Source organism: Bufo bufo, chromosome 6 (assembly GCF_905171765.1).
Source record: "Bufo bufo chromosome 6, aBufBuf1.1, whole genome shotgun sequence".
Lineage (NCBI taxonomy): Eukaryota > Metazoa > Chordata > Amphibia > Anura > Bufonidae > Bufo > Bufo bufo.
Window position 1 is genome coordinate 317162687 of NC_053394.1, and position 19948 is coordinate 317182634.

Sequence of the window (19948 nt, forward strand, 5' to 3'; positions counted from 1 at the left end):
CAGTTTGCGTTCCATCGCATACCATACTAGTCTTGTGCATAACTCCTTTCAGTTTGCACTCCCGTAGATACTGTGGCACTCTGTGGCTGGCCCTCTTCGCTGAGTGATATATTTTTGCAGTGAGCGGACGTTCTTGTGCGTTGTTTCCTTCTCGTCCCGTAGGTGGGTTGGCCTTCTCACTGCTTACGGGGCTACTCGTACGTATGCCTCCTTTCCTCCTGCGACATACTTTTTCTCTTGGGATACGATGATTGCCGCAAGCCTTGCACTATTCTCTAAGGAGATCATTCTGTCCATCTGTGTAAGCCTAAGGTGTTGTCCAATAAACAACAAATGAATACCTTATATTTAAGTAGACGGGCTCTACTGTTCGCTACTGCACAGAGCTGGGTGGTACTCATTCATTTCGTTGGCCCATTTGTCCTTCCGCGGCATTGTTTCCCTGTGCTAGTGGTCACATGGTCGAGAGCGCTGTCTGCAGCGCCCTTCGCATTTTATGTTGGCTCTGGCGGGACTACGGTCCCCTCGCCTAATACCATTTCCTCCTCTTCGGGTGCAGTGTGGTATGATTCTTTCCGGATTGGCGCCCTCGGTGCTTCAGTCTGATCTGCTACCAGGTTCGGGCCGCTATTCTTGGGAAGGTCACCCAACTTCTCTTGGGTGCTCGCTTATACAGGTCTGGGGGACCTCCACCTTGGGTTCTTCAGGGTATTCGCCTTCTGCGAGGCGGTGAACCGGGCGTCTCTGTGTAGCGGTGTTCTGCTTTTGAGCTGTCCTATGGCCTCTCTGTTGCCCACTCCCCCTTTCGGTTGGAGGGTGTTATACCGGCCTCTGTCTCGCCTGCCTTTTCTCGCCGGCTCTGTTTGGCTCCCACTCGGTACAGATCATTCCGATGTGGCGTCTGTTCCGGCCACGCTTCAGAGGCTGTTCCTTCACTGCCCTTCCCTCTGGGGAAAGCATGGTTGTTCATGTGGATGGTTCTGGTGTTCCTTTTGAGTCTCCCTTGTCCACACTGGCTGTACTAGCTGTGTGCCTAGTTACCGGGTCTACCGTTTTCTGTCCTCCCGCTGGGTGCAGATTGCGTTTTTTCCATTTTAGGCAATGTTTCTGCTTTGGATTCACCTTCTCGGTAACTTGGGAGGACTACCATTTGGTCAGGATTGTCTTTTAAATCTCCCACACCGGAACTGTAGTCCGTCTTCCTGTGGTGGCTACATTGGCTTCGGCTTTAGCCTGTCTTGTCCTGGCGGTTGCTGGGCGGACCCTTCGGTTCCTGTCCGTTTGTCCTTCTGCTTCCCCACTCTGGGGGGATACGGGACAACCTTGCTCGGGGGCCGACGGGACCAGTTCTACCGACTGTTCTACCCGTGTTACGGGTCTGCGCCTGATCATTGGGTTTTCACCCGCTTGCCCAGGTAACTCTAGTGGGCTCGCTAGTGTTCGCTTCTAGCCGAGTTTTTCGTCCAGGATCTGTGGTAGGACTTAGGGTTTTACCTGGGGTTCTGTGGGAAGCTGGGCGTTCCCCCACTCTGCCTTTCTCCATGGTTCTGTCTTTCTCCAGTCCGGCCTGGACCTGGGGCTGGGACTCTGTTGCTTGAAGTATCAAGTGTCATTCCTGTCCTTCCTCTTTCAGCGTTCCCAGGCCCTCTGGGCCTGTCAGGAACTTCTTCCATGGAGCGGCTCTTGGGTTCCTTTGTACTGTCCTCCGGTACCGTCCTGGGAACTACATACTAGGCTCTTGGCGCTCCAATTTTTCCTTGGAGCCGTTACAGAAGTTCCCTCTACTAACAGTTGGGTTTCTGTAGCCATCGTGTCTCTGATGGGTGCCTGAGTGGCGGCCCTTCTTGTTCCGAGCCTTCTGTCTTCCCCCAGGACAGGGCTGTTCTCCATTCCGTCTCTTCCTTCCTTCTGAAGATGGTGTTTGTCTTTCATTTCATTGAGGCAGTCGTCCTCCCCTTCCCACCCCAGGGAACGTTGGAGATCTCCGACTCTTGTCGACATTCGGTCTCTTGTGTTTCCAGGAGGTCCGTGCAAAGGGTTGACGGCCTCCAGGGTGGCTTTCCTCCGCTTTCTCAGAGTGGCTCTTGTTGTGGTTGCCGCACCAAGGGCAGGGTTCTGCTTTTGGTGTCACCATTCATTTGGCCAGAGTTGTCGGTTTTTTCCTGGGCCGGAGGCATTAGGCTTCGGCCATGCATTTGTGCAAGGCGGTCACTGGTCTTCCTTGCACACCTTACCGAGTTCTACAGGGTGCATACTCGGGCTTCGGCGTATGCTGTTTCGGGCCGCCTGGTCTGCAGGCGGCGGGTTTTCTGATGCCTTCGGGTGCTTCGCCTTGGTGCTGTGGTCCCTCCCCCTTTGGACTGCTTTTGAACGTCCCAAGGTCTTCTGTGTCCCCCAAGGAAACTGGGCGAGAAAACGAGATTTTTGTATAACTTACCAGTAAAATCTCTTTCTCGCTCTTTCCTTGGGGGACACAGCACCCACCCATTCTTTGTTCTTCTCTGACTGTTTCCGAGTTTGTTTACCCTTTGGGTAGTTGGCTTGTTGGTTCCAATTTTTGGACTTTGCCTTTTCTCACTACTTGGACACGCAACTGGCAGTCTCTCTCTCCAGGCTGAGGGTATAGCTGTGGAGGAGGGGCTTAACAGTCTTCACTTAGTGTCACGCCTCCTAGGGAGATGAGCTATACCCAAGGTCTTCTGTGTCCCCCAAGGAAAGAGCGAGAAAGAGATTTTACTGGTAAGTTATACAAAAATCTCGTTTTTGCTCTAAATTTATTGTTCTACATGTCTTTGATAAAAAAAAAAAATGTTTGGGTAAAAAAAAAAAAATGGTTTGGGTAAAAGTTATAGCGTTTACAAACTATGGTACAAAAATGTGAATTTCCGCTTTTTGAAGCAGCTCGGACTTTCTGAGCACCTGTCATGTTTCCTGAGGTTCTACAATGGCCAGACAGTACAAACACCCCACAAATGACCCCATTTCGGAAATTAGACACCCTAAGGTATTCGCTGATGGGCATAGTGAGTTCATAGAACTTTTTATTTTTTCTCACAAGTTAGCGGAAAATGGTTTTTTCTTTTTTTTTTCTTTTCTTACAAAGTCTCATATTCCACTAACTTGTGACAAAAAATAAAAACTTCCATGAACTCACTATGCCCATCAGCGAATACCTTGGGGTGTCTTCTTTCCAAAATGGGGTCACTTGTGGGGTAGTTATACTGCCCTGGCATTCTAGGGGCCCAAATGTGTGGTAAGGAGTTTGAAATCAAATTCTGTAAAAAATGGCCCTGTGAAATCCGAAAGGTGCTCTTTGGAATTTGGGCCCCTTTGCCCACCTAGGCTGCAAAAAAGTGTCACACATCTGGTATCTCCGTATTCAGGAGAAAGGGGGGAATGTGTTTTGGGGTGTCATTTTACATATACCCATGCTGGGTGAGATAAATATCTTGGTCAAATGCCAACTTTGTATAAAAAAAATGGGAAAAGTTGTCTTTTGCCAAGATATTTCTCTCACCCAGCATGGGTATATGTAAAATGACACCCCAAAACACATTCCCCAACTTCTCCTGAATACGGAGATACCACATGTGTGACACTTTTTTGCAGCCTAGGTGGGCAAAGGGGCCCACATTCCAAAAAGCACCTTTCGGATTTCACCGGTCATTTTTTACACATTTTGATTTCAAACTTCTTACCACACATTTGGGCCCCTAGAATGCCAGGGCAGTATAACTACCCCACAAGTGACCCCATTTTGGAAAGAAGACACCCCAAGGTATTTTGTGATGGGCATAGTGAGTTCATGGAAGTTTTTATTTTTTGTCACAAGTTAGTGGAATATGAGACTTTGTAAGGAAAAAAATAAATCGGCATTTTCCGCTAACTTGTGACAAAAAATATAAATTTCTAGGAACTCGCCATGCCCCTCACGGAATACCTTGGGGTGTCTTCTTTCCAAAATGGGGTCACTTGTGGGGTAGTTATACTGCCCTGGCATTTTCCAGGGGCCCTAATGTGTGGTAAGTAGGTAAATGACCTGTGAAATCCTAAAGGTGCTCTTTGGATTGTGGGCCCCTTTGCCCACCTAGGCTGCAAAAAAGTGTCACACGTGGTATCGCCGTATTCAGGAGAAGTTGGGCAATGTGTTTTGGGGCGTCTTTTTACATATACTCATGCTGGGTGAGAGAAATATCTCGGCAAAAGACAACTTTTCCCTTTTTTTTTTTTTTTTTTTTTTTTTTTTTTTTTTTTTTTATACAAAGTTGGCATTTGACCAAGATATTTATCTCACCCAGCATGGGTATATGTACAATGACACCCCAAAACACATTGCCCAACTTCTCCTGAGTACGGCGATACCAGATGTGTGACACTTTTTTGCAGCCTAGATGCGCAAAGGGGCCCACATTCCTTTTTATGAGGGCATTTTTAGACATTTGGATCCCAGACTTCTTCTCACGCTTTAGGGCCCCTAAAATGCCAGGGCAGTATAAATACCCCACATGTGACCCCATTTTGGAAAGAAGACACCCCAAGGTATTCAATGAGGGGCATGGCGAGTTCATAGAAATTTTTTTATTTTTTTTTGGCACAAGTTAGCGGAAATTGATTTTTTTATTTTTTTTTCTCAGTCTCCCTTTCCGCTAACTTGGGACAAAAATTTCAATCTTTCATGGACTCAATATGCCCCTCACGGAATACCTGGGGGTGTCTTCTTTCCGAAATGGGGTCACATGTGGGGTATTTATACTGCCCTGGCATTCTAGGGGCCCTAAAGCGTGAGAAGAAGTCTGGAATATAAATGTCAAAAAAATTTTACGCATTTGGATTCCGTGAGGGGTATGAGGAGTTCATGTGAGATTTAATTTTTTGACACAAGTTAGTGGAATATGAGACTTTGTAAGAAAAAAAAAAATAATTTCCGCTAACTTGGGCCAAAAAAAATATCTGAATGGAGCCTGACAGGGGGGTGATCAATGACAGGGGGGTGATCAGGGAGTCTATATGGGGTGATCACCCCCCTGTCATTGATCACCCCCCTATAAGGCTCCATTCAGATGTCCGTATGTGTTTTGCGGATCCGATCCATGTATCCGTAAAAATCATACGGACATCTGAATGCAGCCTGACGGGGGGGGGGGGGGGGGGGTGGGGGGGGGGGGGGGGGGTGATCAGGGAGTCTATATGGGGTGATCACCCCCCCCCTGGAAGGCTCCAGGGAGACGCTTGTATGTGTTTTGCGGATCCGATCCATCTATCAGTGGATCCGTAAAAATCATGCGGACATCTGAATGGAGCTTTACAGGGGGAATGATCAATGACAGGGGGGTAATCAATGGCAGGGGGGTGATCAGGGAGTCTATGGGGTGATCACCACAGTCATTGATCACGCCCCTGTAAGGCTCCATTCAGACGTCCGTATGCATTTTGCGGATCCGATCCATCTATCAGTGGATCCGTAAAAATCATGCGGACATCTGAATGGAGCTTTACAGGGGGGTGATCAATGACAGGGGGTTGATCAGGGAGTCTATATGGGGTGAATAAGGGGTTAATAAGTGACAGCGGGGGGGGGGGTGTGTAGTGGTGCTTGGTGTAGGGATCGACCGATTATCGGTTTGGCCGATATTATCGGCCGATATTGAGGATTTTGAACGGTATTGGCATCTATTTTGCCGATATACCGATAACGTATGGGGAACACAGAACGCGCTGCTCTCATCGCGTTCTGTGTTCCCTCCGCAGCACAGGGGAGAAGGAAGCAGTGTCTCCTCCCCCTGTGCTGCTGCCGCCAATAACAGAAGAGAAGACAAGAGGAGGGAAGGGGCTGTGGCCGTTGCGCCACCAATGAAGATAAGCCTTTCATTCATTCATATTCAGGAGGCGGGAGCTGGCTGCAGAATCACATAGCTGGCTCCCGGCCTCTATGAGCGATAGCTGCGATCCGCGGTAGTTAACTCCTCAGGTGCCGCGGATCGCAGCTACCGCTCATAGAGGTCGGGAGCCGGCTATGGGATTCTGCAGCCAGCTCCTGCCTCCTGTATATGAATGAGAGACTTATCTTCATTGGTGGCGCAGTGCGCCCCCACCCCAATCCCGGCCAATAGTAAAAACATTGGTGGCGCAGTATAAGTATAAATGAAAAAGACTTATAAAAAAAAAAATACACATTAACAATAAACAAATAAATACACATTAACAATAAACATATTAATTTTCAGCAGATTTGTGTAGGAATTTTTTTTTTTTTCTCAAAAATGAAAATTCCCAGACTATCGGTATAAATTATCGGCTATCGGCCTGAAAGTTCACAAATTATCGGTATCTGCCCTAAAAAATCAATATCGGTCGATCCCTAGCTTGGTGCAACATATTACTGAGCTGCCTGTGTCCTCTGGTGGTCGATCCAAACAAAGGGGACCACCAGAGGACCAGGTAGCAGGTATATTAGACGCTGTTATCAAAACAGCGTCTAATATACCTTTTAGGGGTTAAAAAAAAATCACATCTCCAGCCTGCCAGCGAACGATCGCCGCTGGCAGGCTGGAGATCCACTCTCTTACCTTCCGTTCCTGTGAACGCGCGCTCACAGGAACGGAAATCTCGGTCATCGCGAGATGACGCGTATATGCGTCGCTGAGCGCAGGGCTGCCACCTCCGGAACGCGAATCTGCGTTAGGCGGTCCGGAGGTGGTTAATACAGGTCAGCACGCCTGGCCAGAAATTTTGAAGCTTGCACACTCCCAGAACATGTGCATCAGGGATGCAGGACTCTCCCCACATCTAGGGCAGGAGGCATCATTCCCAACCCGATCTTGAACAGAAAGGATGGAGTCTGGTATACACGGTGAACAAGAAGTAATTGGGACATACGCTGGCCCTCGCAGACTGATAACTGAGATGTTAGTGCGGCTTTCCATTGATCCTCTGATATTTAACCAACCTCCCCCTCCCATTTTTTTGACCACCAAGGAGTCATGCCTCACAGATTTCACAAACAGATTCCTTTATATGGACGATATTAGTCCACTCTAGGAACCGCATCTGTTGCAGCAATGGGACTGTTGTACATGTAAGCGACAGATTTTGTCTGTACCTGGAATGCATGTCTTAATTGAAAAAAGGCTGTATGATGAAGGGCAAACTCATTCCTGAATTGTTCAAATGATTAAAACACGCCATCTCGCAGTTGATACAGGACCACCACACCCTTGCGTCCCCAAGGTGAGAACCCCCTCTAGGCGAAACATTTCAGGCAACTGGGGATTTCTCCATAGAGGAGTGACCTGGGTGAAGCCCCGTGTAGACAGCAAGTCTCGACATTTATGCCTAACATATCAAATTAAGTGTAGGGTAAGGTAGAGAGACCACTATGTTCTAGTAAGCCTAAAGGGGATTCATTTTCTATAATGCGGGCTATCAGCCGCGCAGATGCGTTGTCCCCAGGGGTCCTCCCCCCCAACCCCTCAATTGTTGCAGCTGAGAGGAAATAAAATATAACCGTGGATTAGGAATACAGAGACTCTTTCACCCCCCCCTGAATCCTTCCCTCTTTGTAGAGTATCCAACTGAATCCTGGCCCTGTTTTTTGCCCCAAATCTAACTTCTGAATAAACCTTGTATTCTAAAAAAGATCAGTTGTGGTATCCAAACAGGAGAGTTATGTAAGACATGCATAAGTATCATTTTACTTCTACCTATTTCAGACATGGGGAGTTTACACCACGCACTATTTATTTTTATTTTTTTCAGACATGTTGTTTAGGAGTGGATGCACATTATTTTTCACGTAGTGCCCAATATTCGATGAGACCACAATTCCTAAGTACTTGAAACTGTGAGCAACCTGCAAATGGGTGGACAGGAGGGAGAGGCCAGCGGGAGTCGGGTCCAACGGAAACCGGATAGACTTGTCCCAGTTTATACGAAGACCAGACCGGTCTCAAGTCTTCTGTATAAGGGACGTTAATGGGCCTAACGACCCCTCCACATCCCCCACATATATGAGCATACGCGTTCCTCTCTGACTCCCTTTGAGAACCCCACAATTCTATTCGATGATCGAAGCAGGCATGCAAGTGGCTCAATTGCAATGGCGAATAGAAGAGGGGATAGCTGGCATCCCTGACGGGTACCCCTCCCCAACTCAAAGGCTTCCGATGAACCACCATTAGCTTTGATCCTAGCTTTGGGGCCGCAATATAGTAGTTGAACCCAGGAAATAAAAGTATCCCTAAATCCCATGACTCTTAATACTTCCCACTGGTAGTGCCATTCAACACTATTGAAGGATTTGGCGGCATCAAGGGACAGTATAGCCCGACTTCCTGCCGATTCCGACCGCCTCTGGATATTAAGCAATAGCCTTCGAAGGTTAATTGAAGTAGATCAGGCATAAAACCAGCTTGATCAGTATGTATAATGGTCGAGATTACGGCTTCTAGTCTGTTTGCCTGGACCTTCGCCAGAATCTTAACATCAGATGTTAACGGGGAGATTGGTCTATAATATGAATCAGGGAGAGTCGGGTTTTTCCTGGGTTTTGGCAATACAACGATTATTGCCTCCTTCATAGAAGCAGGTAATTCTCCTTTTTGAAGGGAGTTGTTGAACACCGATAGCAACTGAGGTAGTAAAAGGGTGCTAAATATATATATTTTTTTTTTTTTAAGGACTTCGCCGGTAGTCTATCTAACCTGGGAGCTTTTTTATTTGGGAATGATTTAAGCGCCACTTCTAATGCTGTCAGTGACAGAGGTTGATCTAAGTAGGCCGCACGCTCTGCTGAGGGCCGTGGGGTAGAGATCCCAGCAAGGTAATCTGCAATATTTTTGGGGCCCACCGCTAACTTAGATTTATATAGAGTTTTATAATACGTGTGGAATACCGCCAGAATATCAGAGCCTGCCGTGACCAAAGATCCATCAGCTCTCTGGATGGACAGTATTTTTGATGGAGCATCTTGCGCCCGAACAATTCTGGCGAGCAGCCTGCAAAAAATTGTCCTCCCCCCTGTTGTGTGAAATAGCGCAGTCATTCCCAGGGTTGAACAATACTATGTCATCATGAGGACAACTGGGCCTTGCTCTTTGCTGTTTACAGTCCAATGTCGGCATCCAGTTCCTTTTTGCCTAGCAGAAGCCAAAACCCATGACTCCTGCTGGGCCCAACAGCTGCATCCAGTGCATTGACAACCATCGTACAATTCATTTAGAGGGCACAAGTGTCCTTAGGCAGATACCTTTTCAATGTACATGACCTGCCTAAATTCATGAAGGTATGTTTGTTCTTGTACTGGATCTAGAGAAGTCTTTCTTTGGATTTCAGGAGACCCCTTACAGAGTGGAGACCCCTGCATGGAAAAAATTGGTACAGAGGATGGAGAGAAAGTTCCCTTGGTTTTAGAGAGTGCAGGTTTGTAAGCCGATATATATATTTTTTGCTTCTGAATTTTAAGCAGATTTTCCTTCAGGTTTTTCAGCTGAACCCAGAAGTGGATGCAGCAGGAGGGAGTAGCTTTGGCTGCAACACCTGTAGGGAAATCTGCCTCAAAGCCTCCTCCAGGTAGGGCACTTGCTCTCCTTAAAGAGACCAGCCCTGTATGGAGACTTCTTGGCAGTGCTGCATGTGAAAACAATTTGCAAAGAGGTATCTCCCAAGGAAGGAGAACTATCTCGCTAGCACCATCTTGTGGAAGTGGCTCCCTAGGATTCAAAATCTTAAACAATCCTTGGGGCATGACTAGGGAAAATGGCCAATTTTGGTTTGGCTATTTTCACTTGTCATGTCCCATGGCTTGTTAAAATGTCGGATTTTGATGTGTAAGGAGCCGCTTCCACAAGGTGGTGCTAGTGAGATGTTTCTTTCCTTGGGAGATACCTCTGTGATGGTTGAAATATGATGATGGTAATGAAGGCCGCTGGGCTGGATGCATTGTAGAAGTTGCGCATGTAATTTGATGCACACTCGTTGTAATGCCAAATAATTGGATACTACCTAGAGCTGGCCACAGACATCGGACAGCTATTATGTATGTCCATAGGATATCATTCAGCTTATGTATAAATCACCTCCTTCAGCACAGATGAACAATCGTATTGTAGATTTGTCTTTTACGCGCAGTAATAATCGTTAGTGCTTGTAAGTGTTTATATCTGAATGATGGTTGCTTCACGTAGGTGGTCCTCTCCACCGACTGCACTTGTTTTGTGTTTCAGGAAAGCACATATCTATCCAGCAGGAACTTTCTCACTTAGAAGCTTTAGCTGAACAAACTGATGGTAAGTTTGTGTTTTCATGGGTTTTTAATACCACCATGATTGGGTCGCCGCTGCAGGCCCCCCTTTCACCTGATGGTTCTCTGCAGCAAATGACGTCTGATTAAATGAAAGGCTGTTTATGTAATTCGTGGACGACCAAGTCTGCCAGACTGATGGCTTGATTCTTCTGTTCGCTATGGTCTAGTAGAGCATATGTATAGGGTTCAATTTTTGACGGCGACACAATCTGCAGGAGGGTAGTTAAAGTAAAAAAAACCTTTAAGCTCTCCTTCTGAAGACCCCTCTGATCTCGCGTCAGTGTTCTGTCCTCGCTACCAGGCTGCAGCTGTGACGTAATGTTTTGACTGCCAAGATGACATCCCGAATATAGCTGCAGCCAGTCACTGTACCATGCACTGCTGAGTCCTGTGATTGACTACAGTGATATACGAGAGGTCACTGCTACAACCAGCACATTGCATCATGGCTGCAGCTCAACGGAGAGGGTGGGGCAGCTGTAAAGAGGGGACACCAGAAGGTGTGTGTGGGTGGGTTTTTTTTAATTTTTTTTTATTAACTAATTGCATTTTTCCCCAAAAGTTAGAGCTGGGACTACCCCTTTAATGGTATTAACCCTATGTGATAGAAAATATTTACAAGTTGAAGTTATTCGTCAAATCAGTTTTATCTTTTCCTGTGCACCGCTCATTCAATGTAGGCGACAAGAAACCTTGCCCTTTGTGTCCTGAGCACAGATTCAGGTCCTGTCATATCAATAAGCTCCTTAGACACCTGCAGAACCTACACTGGAAAGTCTCTGTTGAATTTGAAGGTGAGTGTTCGCACACTGCCTCCATTACAGTTCTGTTTCTGTCTAGATTTGTAAGTGATCCACCATTTTTCGAAACTTGTTTTTATTTAAAAATCTTTTTCCTGTTCAGGCTACAGAATGTGCATCTGTTGTTTACCCTGCATACCGACTACACCGCAAAATGAAAACGAGGTAATGCATGTTTTATCTACACTGTTTGTAGTTTATCCAGAAGATAAAAGGGTTTATGCCAGGATGAAAAACCTATTCCCTATTCACCATATACTGGATAGGCATCTTCTTAATAGTGGACTGACTGCTAGGACCCCCACCAATCTGGAGAACGGGTCCTGATACCCCTGAAGGAACGGCGTGGTGGTGGAGCATGCGCGCCACTCCATTCATTATCTATGGGAATGCTAAAAGTAGCCAAGTACAGCGCTCGCCTACTTCTGGCAGTCCTATTGAGAATGAATGGAGCTGGGGAACATGTGCTTAACCCTCTCCATTCACTCAGGGAAATCTGGACACCTGTTCTTGGTATTTGTGCGGGTTCCCATGAGTGGACCCTCACAGATCAGATGCTTATCTCCTATACTGTGGATATGGGGATAAGTGTTAATCTTGACACCAACCCTTTAAACGTACAGTATACCTATAGGCCATCTTGGATGGCAGAAATTGAGTCTGACAGCTGGTGTATCAGCAGCTTAAAAGATGAAAAGGAGGGCATAAGGTGGTCTGTTGGTTCCCCGGTTAGGTTTCCATCATTTTAATCGTAGATGAAATCAATCAAAGTTGTATGGCATAGCCCACCCTCAACTCGCTCCAGAGGTGCTTAAGGGTAGAGAATGTTGACAGGGGTCCCCTTTTCTAATGGATGGTGGGAGTCCTGTGGATAGGTGATAAAATCATAATGCTTGGAATAACCCTTTCGGGCTGGATTTACAGGGTCGGTGGACCCGAGTAGATTCAAAAAGGGGTTGCAGCTCAGCGTTATCTTTATACGTGTCCTTGTTTTATGATCAGTTTCTTGAAAGAACAAAAATTGCTTGGCCCCCCCCAGTTATATTAATAGTATGGTGCTCAGTGATGGGGTGTAGCCCATGTGAAATCTAATTCTATAAATAATGGCACTCAATTCCAGAGATGTCTTTATGGATGGAGTAAGAACTTTTTTCAAATATAAAGTACACATGACCACTAACAATATGTGTACTTTGTGAATGGAATAAAAACTTTTCTCGCCCAGTTTCCTTGGGGGACACAGAAGACCTTGGGTATAGCTCATCTCCATAGGAGGCGTGACACTAAGTGAAAGCTGTTAAGCCCCTCCTCCACAGCTATACCCTCAGCCTGGAGAGAAAGGCAGCCAGTTTTTTGCTTAGTGTCCAAGGAGGCAAGACACTCCCTGCTCTGCAGGGCTGGTTTCTCCTTGTTTCAATTTTAGATTTTTACTTTTTTCTTTTCTTTTTGTTCCAGATCATCAGGGATAACAGAGTCGCACTAGACCTCTCTGTTCTCCCGGGGTTGAGCTGCGCCAGTGCCGGTCACCCGCACTGCTGCCTCCCCCACAGAAGGCAAGGTGGATCAGGGCAGCCCAGCTCCCCTACATCCCGCCAGCGCAAGGGTCGCCCGCACGCCAAGTCCCTCTTCCAGCGTCCTGCCACTACGGTGCCAGTAGCTGAAGGGGCGACCCTGCTGGAATGGACCGAGGGTGAAGACGGCTGTGGTAAGAAAGCAGCTTCTCCAGCCCTACGTCCCCCACCCTGGTCTCCTGCGTGCCTACCCCCATACTGGGCCTCTAGTCCCCTGCTGGATCTATGCTGGCCCCTGGGGTGCCGCAGAGCGGCAATTTCCTTCTGCCTCCCCCTGCCTGGCTCTCATAGACATGCAGCCAGTGGCTGTCTCCACAGCCAGCTACAGAAGCGGCAACCACATGGGTGGAAGTCAGCACAGGCATCTCCTACCGGAGTGTTGCTCAAGGCCTGAGGCTCCTGACGGCTGTGGAGTAAGGCCTCGCCTCCGGCCGACATTGGTAGTCCGGTGCGGCCGGGCGCCGCAAAATCTTAGCCCAGGCTCCGCGGCCTGCTAGGCCGCCATTCCGAGCCCCTGACTCTTCCGGCGGGGTGGGCTCCCGCGGCCGGCAAACCGCCATTCCGAGCCCCTGACTCTTCCGGCCGGCGGGGTGGGCTCCCGCGGCCGGCAAGCCGCCATTCCGAGCCCCTGACACTCCGGCCGGCGGGGTGGGCTCCCGCGGCCGGCTTTGGGCTTGACGTCTATGCCCAGCAGGCCCCGGCTGACCGTTGGTGCCGGTCGGTGGGGCTCCGCTAATTTTAGACCAGGTTTCGCGGCCTGCTGGGCCGCAATTCCGACCGGCCCGCGGGGTGGGCACCCGCGGCCGGTTTTGATGCGCCACTCCGCCTCAGGTCCCGGCGGTACATACCGGGCGCCGCAAATTTAGACCCCGGCTTCACGGCCTACTAGGCCGCAAAATTCCGGCCTCTGGTGGAGGGGGCGGGAACTTCTCCAGGCGCGAATTCTTCCCGCCGGGAGGTTCCTCCGCCCCCAGGGGATCGCAGCGCCGCCCTCCAGGCCGGATCCATGTTAACCCTTTGGGTACAGGCCGGCTCCCAATGGGCCTGTATGGCTGGCCCCCCTTTTCCTGACTATCTGTGCCCCTATAGGTGGCCCCCCTTTAGCCTCAGAGAAGCTGTGTTTTTAAAAAAAAAAAAAATAAATAATGAAAATAAAAAATAATAATAAGAGATTTCTTTTGGACTGCGCAGGACGCTGCAGCCTCATCAGTAGTGCTGCATGTCTGCATGCCCTCTTTCCACAGGTGGCATAGTGTTGCGCTCCCAACCTGCGTAGGTGCTAGGGCATTTCCCCTTTTAGGCGGTTTTCCTGCCCTCTTCCAGGATACGGCGCTGGCCAAGTGCATGCGGCCCTTCCGTAGGCAGCATTCATCATCTCTCCAGTTATGGTGCCTGCCATGTGCATCCCCCCCCTCCTAGGCGGGATACTGCACTCTCCCTGGCTGCCGGCTGGCCAGGTGCATGACCCCCTTTTAGGCGGAATACTGCACCTTCACCGGATACGGTGCTGGCCATGTGCATGACCCCCTTCCATAGGCGGAATGCTGCACTCTCTATGGATTTGCTGCCGGCCATGTGCGTGACCCCCTTCCATGGGCGGAACGCAGCGTTCTCACTGGATTCGCTGTCGGCCATGTACGTGACCCCCTTCTCTAGGCGGAACGCTGCACTCTCACTGGTTTCATTGCCGGCCATGTGCGTGACCCCCTTCCATGGGCGGAACGCAGCGCTCTCACTGGATTCGCTGTCGGCCATGTGCGTGACCCCCTTCTTAGGCGGAACGCTACACTCTCACTGGATCTGTTGCCGATCATGTGCATGACCCCCCTTTTTAGGCGGAATACTGCACTCTCACCGGATACGGTACTGGCTATGTGCACGACCCCCTTCCATAGGCGGAACGCTGCACTCTCTCTCATGTGCTATGATGTACTTATGTACTATGTTGCTATGCTGCACTCTCACTGGTTTCGCTGACGGCCATAGGCATGACTCAGGCAGCATACATACATCCCTCCGTCTGTGGTTGTTTTCTCGCAGGTACGTTGCTGGCCATGTGCATGTACCCCATACATGGCGGGGTGCTTGCACTCTCGCTGGATCCGCTGTCGGCCATATGCATGACCCCTCTTCCGTGGGCGGTGTACGCACTCTCGCTGGATTCGCTGCCTGCCATGGGCATGCCTTCCTTCCTCAGGTGACATACACACATTCTCACTGACTGTGTTTGTCTCTCACCAGTACGATGCTGGCCATGTGTATGACTCCCATATATGGCGGGTGCACGCACTCTCCCTGGATGAGATGCTGGCCATGTGCATTACCCCCCCCTTTTTTTCTGGGCGGCATGCTACACTCTCTCCGGATACCTTGCTGGCCATGAGCATTGCCCTCTAACATGGGTGGAACGCTTGCACTCCCATTGGATACGGTGCTGGCCTTGTGCGTGGCCACCCCTCATTCCATGGGCAGAATTTGGCACGCTCATGAGATTCACGGCTGTCCTGTGCTGGACTTGTACATGTCCCCCTTCATTGGCAGAGTAGTTGCACTCTCGCTAAATCAGTGTTGGGTGTATTATTGCACACTCACTTAATGCTAGGATAACCCTGTGCATGTTCCCCTTTCACTAGGTGGACCTCCTGCGTTCATGCTGGATTATAGGGTATGTCCTGCTTCTCTGAAGTAGGTACGGCCTTAGGCATCACTCCCTTTTGGGACCTGCCTTTGCACTCTTGCCGACTGCAGTTTGCCAGATACAATTTCCCCCCTTTTCGGGGCGGACTGCTTGCGTTCCATCGCATGCTATACTAGGCTTGTGCATAACTCCCTTTCAGGTTGCACTTTGCAATTCCGTACATGCTGTGGCACTCTGTGGCGAGCCCCCCTTTCTCGCTAAATTAACCTTTTGCAGTGAGCGGACGTTCTTGTGCGTTGTTTGGGCCGTGTATGCCTTCTCCTCCTGTAGGTGGGTTGGCCTTCTCACTGCTTACGGGCTGCTCGTACTTATGCCTCATCTACTTCCTGCGGCATACTTTTGTTTTCTTGGGATACGATGCCTGCCACAAACCTTGCACTCGTCTCTAAGGAGTTCATTCTGTCCACCTGACCCGGACGGGCTCTACTTGCTCTCTGCTGCACGGAGCTGGGTGGTACTCATTAATTTAGTTGGCCCTTCATCCCAGGGAATGTTCGTGGTTCCTAGATGCGTGCCCATTCGTCCTTCCGCGGTATTGCTTCCCTGCGCTAGTGGTCACATGGTCGAGAGTGCGGTTGTCTGGAGCGCCCCTCGAATTCTTCGTTGGCTCTGGCAGGACTGCGGTTCCCTTGTCTGCTGCAATTTCCTCCTCTTCGGATGTAGTGTGGTATGAGTCCTTCCTCTTGGCGCCTCTACGCTACAGTCTGATCTGCTACCAGGTGCGGGCCGCTTTTCTCGGGAAGGTCACCCAAATTCTCTTGGGTGCTCGATTACCCAGGTCCGGAGGACCTCCGCCTTGGGTTCTTCAGGGTATTCTCCTTCTGTGAGGCGGTGAACCGGGCATCTCACAGTGTAGCAGGGTTCTGCTTTTGAGCTGTCCTATGGCTTCCCTGTTGCCCACTCCTCCGTTCGGTTGGAGGGTGTTATGCCGGCCTCTGTCTCGACTACCTTATCTCGCCGGCTCTGTTTGGCCCCCGCTCAGTACAGATCACTCTGATGTGGCTTCTGTCCCGCCAGACTTCAGAGGTTGTTCCTTCACTGTCCTCCCCTCTGGGGAGAGCATGGTTGTCATGTGGATGGTTCCGGTGGCCCTTTTGGCCTCGTACTGTCTCCCTTGTTCACACTGGCTGTATTAGCTGTGCCGATTTATCGAGTCTACCGCGTTCTGTCCTCCCGCTGAGTGCAGATTGTGTGGTCCATTCTAAGACAATGGTCCTGCTGTAGACTTACCTTCTCGGTAACTTGGGGGGACTACCTTTCGGTCCAGATTGTCCTTTGATCTCCTACACCGGGACTGTAGAACATGGCTACATCAGCATGGACTATAGCCTGTCTTGTCCTGGCATCTGGCGGATGCTGGGCGGACCCTTTTGGTTCCTTTCCGTCTGTCCTTCTGCTCCCCCACTCGGGTGGATACGGGACAACGTTGCTCGGGGGCCGACGGGACCAGTTTGCCAACTTCTGCCCGTGTTACTGGTCTGCGCCTGATCACATTTGGTTTTTCGCCCGCTTGCCAGGCGACTCCAGCGGGTTCGCTACTGCCCGCTCCTGGCTGTATTTCGTCCAGGATCTGTCGTAAGACTTATGGTTTTTTTATCTGGGGTTCTGTGGGAAGCTGTGCATTCCCCACTCTGACTTTTCTCTCCCCATGGTTCTGTCTTTTTTCCAGTCCGGCCTGGACCTGGGACTGGGATTCCTTTACTTGAGGTATCAGTGTCAGCGCTGTTCTTCCTCTTCCAGCGTTCCCCAGCCCTCTGGGCCTGTCAAGACCTTCTTACTCGAAATGGCTCTTTGGTTCCTCTGTACTGTCCTTCGGTACCGCCCTGGGAACTACATACTGAGTTCTCGGCGCTCCAATCTTGTCCTTGGAGCCGTTACAGAAGTTCTCTCTACCCCTCCTGTCCTGTGCGGTTGTGTTTCCGTATCAGTCGTGTCTCTGACGGGTGCCTGAATGGCCCCCTTTTTGTTCTGAGCCTTCTGTCCTTTCCCAGGACAGGGCTGTTCTACATCCCGTTCCTTCCTTCTGAAGGTGGTGTTTGCCTTTCGCTTCAACACTTCACCAATTTGGACGTTGTTTGGGCCTTGCAGTTTTTACTTGGAGATCTCCGACTCTTGTCGACGTTCGGTCTCTTGGGTTTCCTGGAGGTCCGCGCTTAGAGTTGACGGACTCCAGGGTGGTTTTCCTCCGCTTTATCAGATTGGCTATTGCTGAGGTTACCGCACCGAGGGCAGGATTCTGCCTTTACTGTCACCGTTCATTTCACCAGAGCGGTCGGTGCCTCCTGGGCCGGAGGCTTTGGGCTTCGGCCATGCATTTGAGCAAGGCGGCCACAGGTCTTCCTTGCACGCTTTACAGAGTTCTACAGGGTGCATACTCTGGCTTCGGCGTATGCTGCCTTGGTCCGCCTGGGTCTGCAGGCGGCGATTCCTTGATGCCTTCGGGTGCTTCGCCTTGGAGCTGTGGTCCCTCCCCTTTTGGACTGCTTTTGAACGTCCCAAGGTCTTCTGTGTCCCCCAAGGAAACTGGGCGAGAAAACGAGATTTTTGTATAACTTACCAAATCTCTTTCTCGCTCTTTCCTTGGGGGACACAGCACCCACCCATTCGTTGTTTTTCTCTACACGGTTTCCGAGTTTGTGTTACCCGTTGGGTAGTTGGCTTGTTGGTTCCTTGTTGGACTTTGCCTTTTCTCACTGCTTGGACACGCAACTGGCTGCCTTTCTCTCCAGGCTGAGGGTATAGCTGTGGAGGAGGGGCTTAACAGCTTTCACTTAGTGTCACGCCTCCTATGGAGATGAGCTATACCCAAGGTCTTCTGTGTCCCCTAAGGAAAGAGCGAGAAAGAGATTTTACTGGTAAGTTATACAAAAATCTCGTTTTTTCAAATGGATATCTCTGGAATTGAGTGCTGTGATTTATACAATATGATCAGTTTCTTGCCTTGGCTTCAAAAACTGCATAGAAAACCTAAACGTGTAAACCCGGCCTCACATTTTTCACCACACAAGACTAATTGTATTTGATCATTTTTAAGTTACGCAATATCAGCCAAATCAATGTGCGATTATTTAGTCCTCATGATTTGCCCACTACTTTCCTTGTTCTTTCAGATGCCTGGTAAGATGAGCGCTCATTACCATTGTATTATCTGCTCTGAAGCTGTGGCCCGAAGAAGAACAGAAATGATAAGACACATAAAGCGACATGTCGAGAAAGGGGAGACCAAAACCACATCATTGTATGGTAAAAACCTCTGCTGGCTGTACACATAGGAATATTGTAGACATGATTTATTTATATCCTTCTCCCTCCTGCATCTTGATTGATGTTCTCTTGTAAGGGGAACATCATCCTCTGGTCCCATGAGATCCCATGCAGGCTCCATTCACTAGCGTTTCTGGCGCATGCCCAAATTCCGTGTTCTATAGTGGCACTTGCAAGTATCAGAATTTTTCACAGAAGAAGTCTTTTTCATTTATGTCATTTTATTCCACACTGCAGGTACACCTCAAGAAATTTTACAGGAGTCCAACACTGAGGTACAGATTCTGCCTAATTCTGACACGCCACAGAAATCTGGTACTTTTTTTAATCCTGTAATGAAAACTAACAGGTGAGAAGATTTTCAGACCTTTTCGAGTGTGACGCTTGGGGGGGTTCTAGAGATACCTGCTGTCACAACAGAATTTTTGACCTGAGTCGGGCTACTTTCACACTAGCATTTTTACTGGATCCGGCAGGGTTCAGCAAAAAACGCTTCCGTTACGGATTATACAACCATCCGCATCCATTAATACAACCGGATCTGTTCATATCTTTAACAGTGCCAAAACGGATCCGTCGTGAACATCATTGAAAGTCAATGGGGGACGGATCCGTTTTCTATTGGGGCAGATTGTGTCGGAGAAAACTGATCCATCCCCATTGAGTTGCATTAGGGGTCATGCCAGATCCGTCTTGCTCCGCTTCCCAGGACGGAAAGCAAACTACAACATGTTGCGGTTTACTCTCCGGTATGGGAACACAACTAAATGGAACGGAATGTATTTTGGAGCGTTCCGTTCTGTTAAGTTTTCTCCCCATTAACAATGAATGCGGACAAAACTGAAGCGTTTTTTTTTTTTTTTTCCGGTATTGAGCCCCTATGACTGATCTCAATACCGAAAAACTAAAACGATACTGTGAAAGTAGCCTCAGTCTTTAATGGGATTGTCCATCCCTTTTACAATTGATGGTCTAGCCATCACTATCTGATCTGCGGGGCTCTGACACCCACCCTCCCACTGAACAGCTGATCTCCAGTATCTCAGGAACTACACAGCTTCATCCAGTGTGCAGTGGACGGAGACTGTGACTGCAGCGCTAATCACATTCTCTTGTTGATAGGCCATTACTTGTAAAAAGTTGGACAGCCATCTTTTAAAGGGGATTCTCACTTTCTGAGTAGTAGAATATTGTTAGGACATGCCATCACTTACTGATCATTGGAGATCCAACTTCTGGGACCCCCACCAGCCTTCAAAATGAAACCGCAAGGGTGCATGTTAAGCCTGGGGCACTAGTGTGCAGGGAATAAGTC

The 19948-nt window shown here is 49.2% G+C and overlaps 1 protein-coding gene across 1 annotated transcript in view; it reads left to right on the forward strand.

Moving 5' to 3' along the window:
* TRMT1L (tRNA methyltransferase 1 like) overlaps positions 1–19948 on the forward strand; it is a 61215-nt gene that overhangs the window by 13336 nt on the left and 27931 nt on the right. Inside the window, exons 4-9 of the mRNA XM_040436368.1 lie at positions 9331–9417; positions 10221–10283; positions 10981–11094; positions 11204–11265; positions 18480–18612; positions 18871–18982. Coding sequence (XP_040292302.1) covers positions 9331–9417; positions 10221–10283; positions 10981–11094; positions 11204–11265; positions 18480–18612; positions 18871–18982 — 571 coding nt within the window. The remainder of the gene's footprint in view (positions 1–9330; positions 9418–10220; positions 10284–10980; positions 11095–11203; positions 11266–18479; positions 18613–18870; positions 18983–19948) is intronic.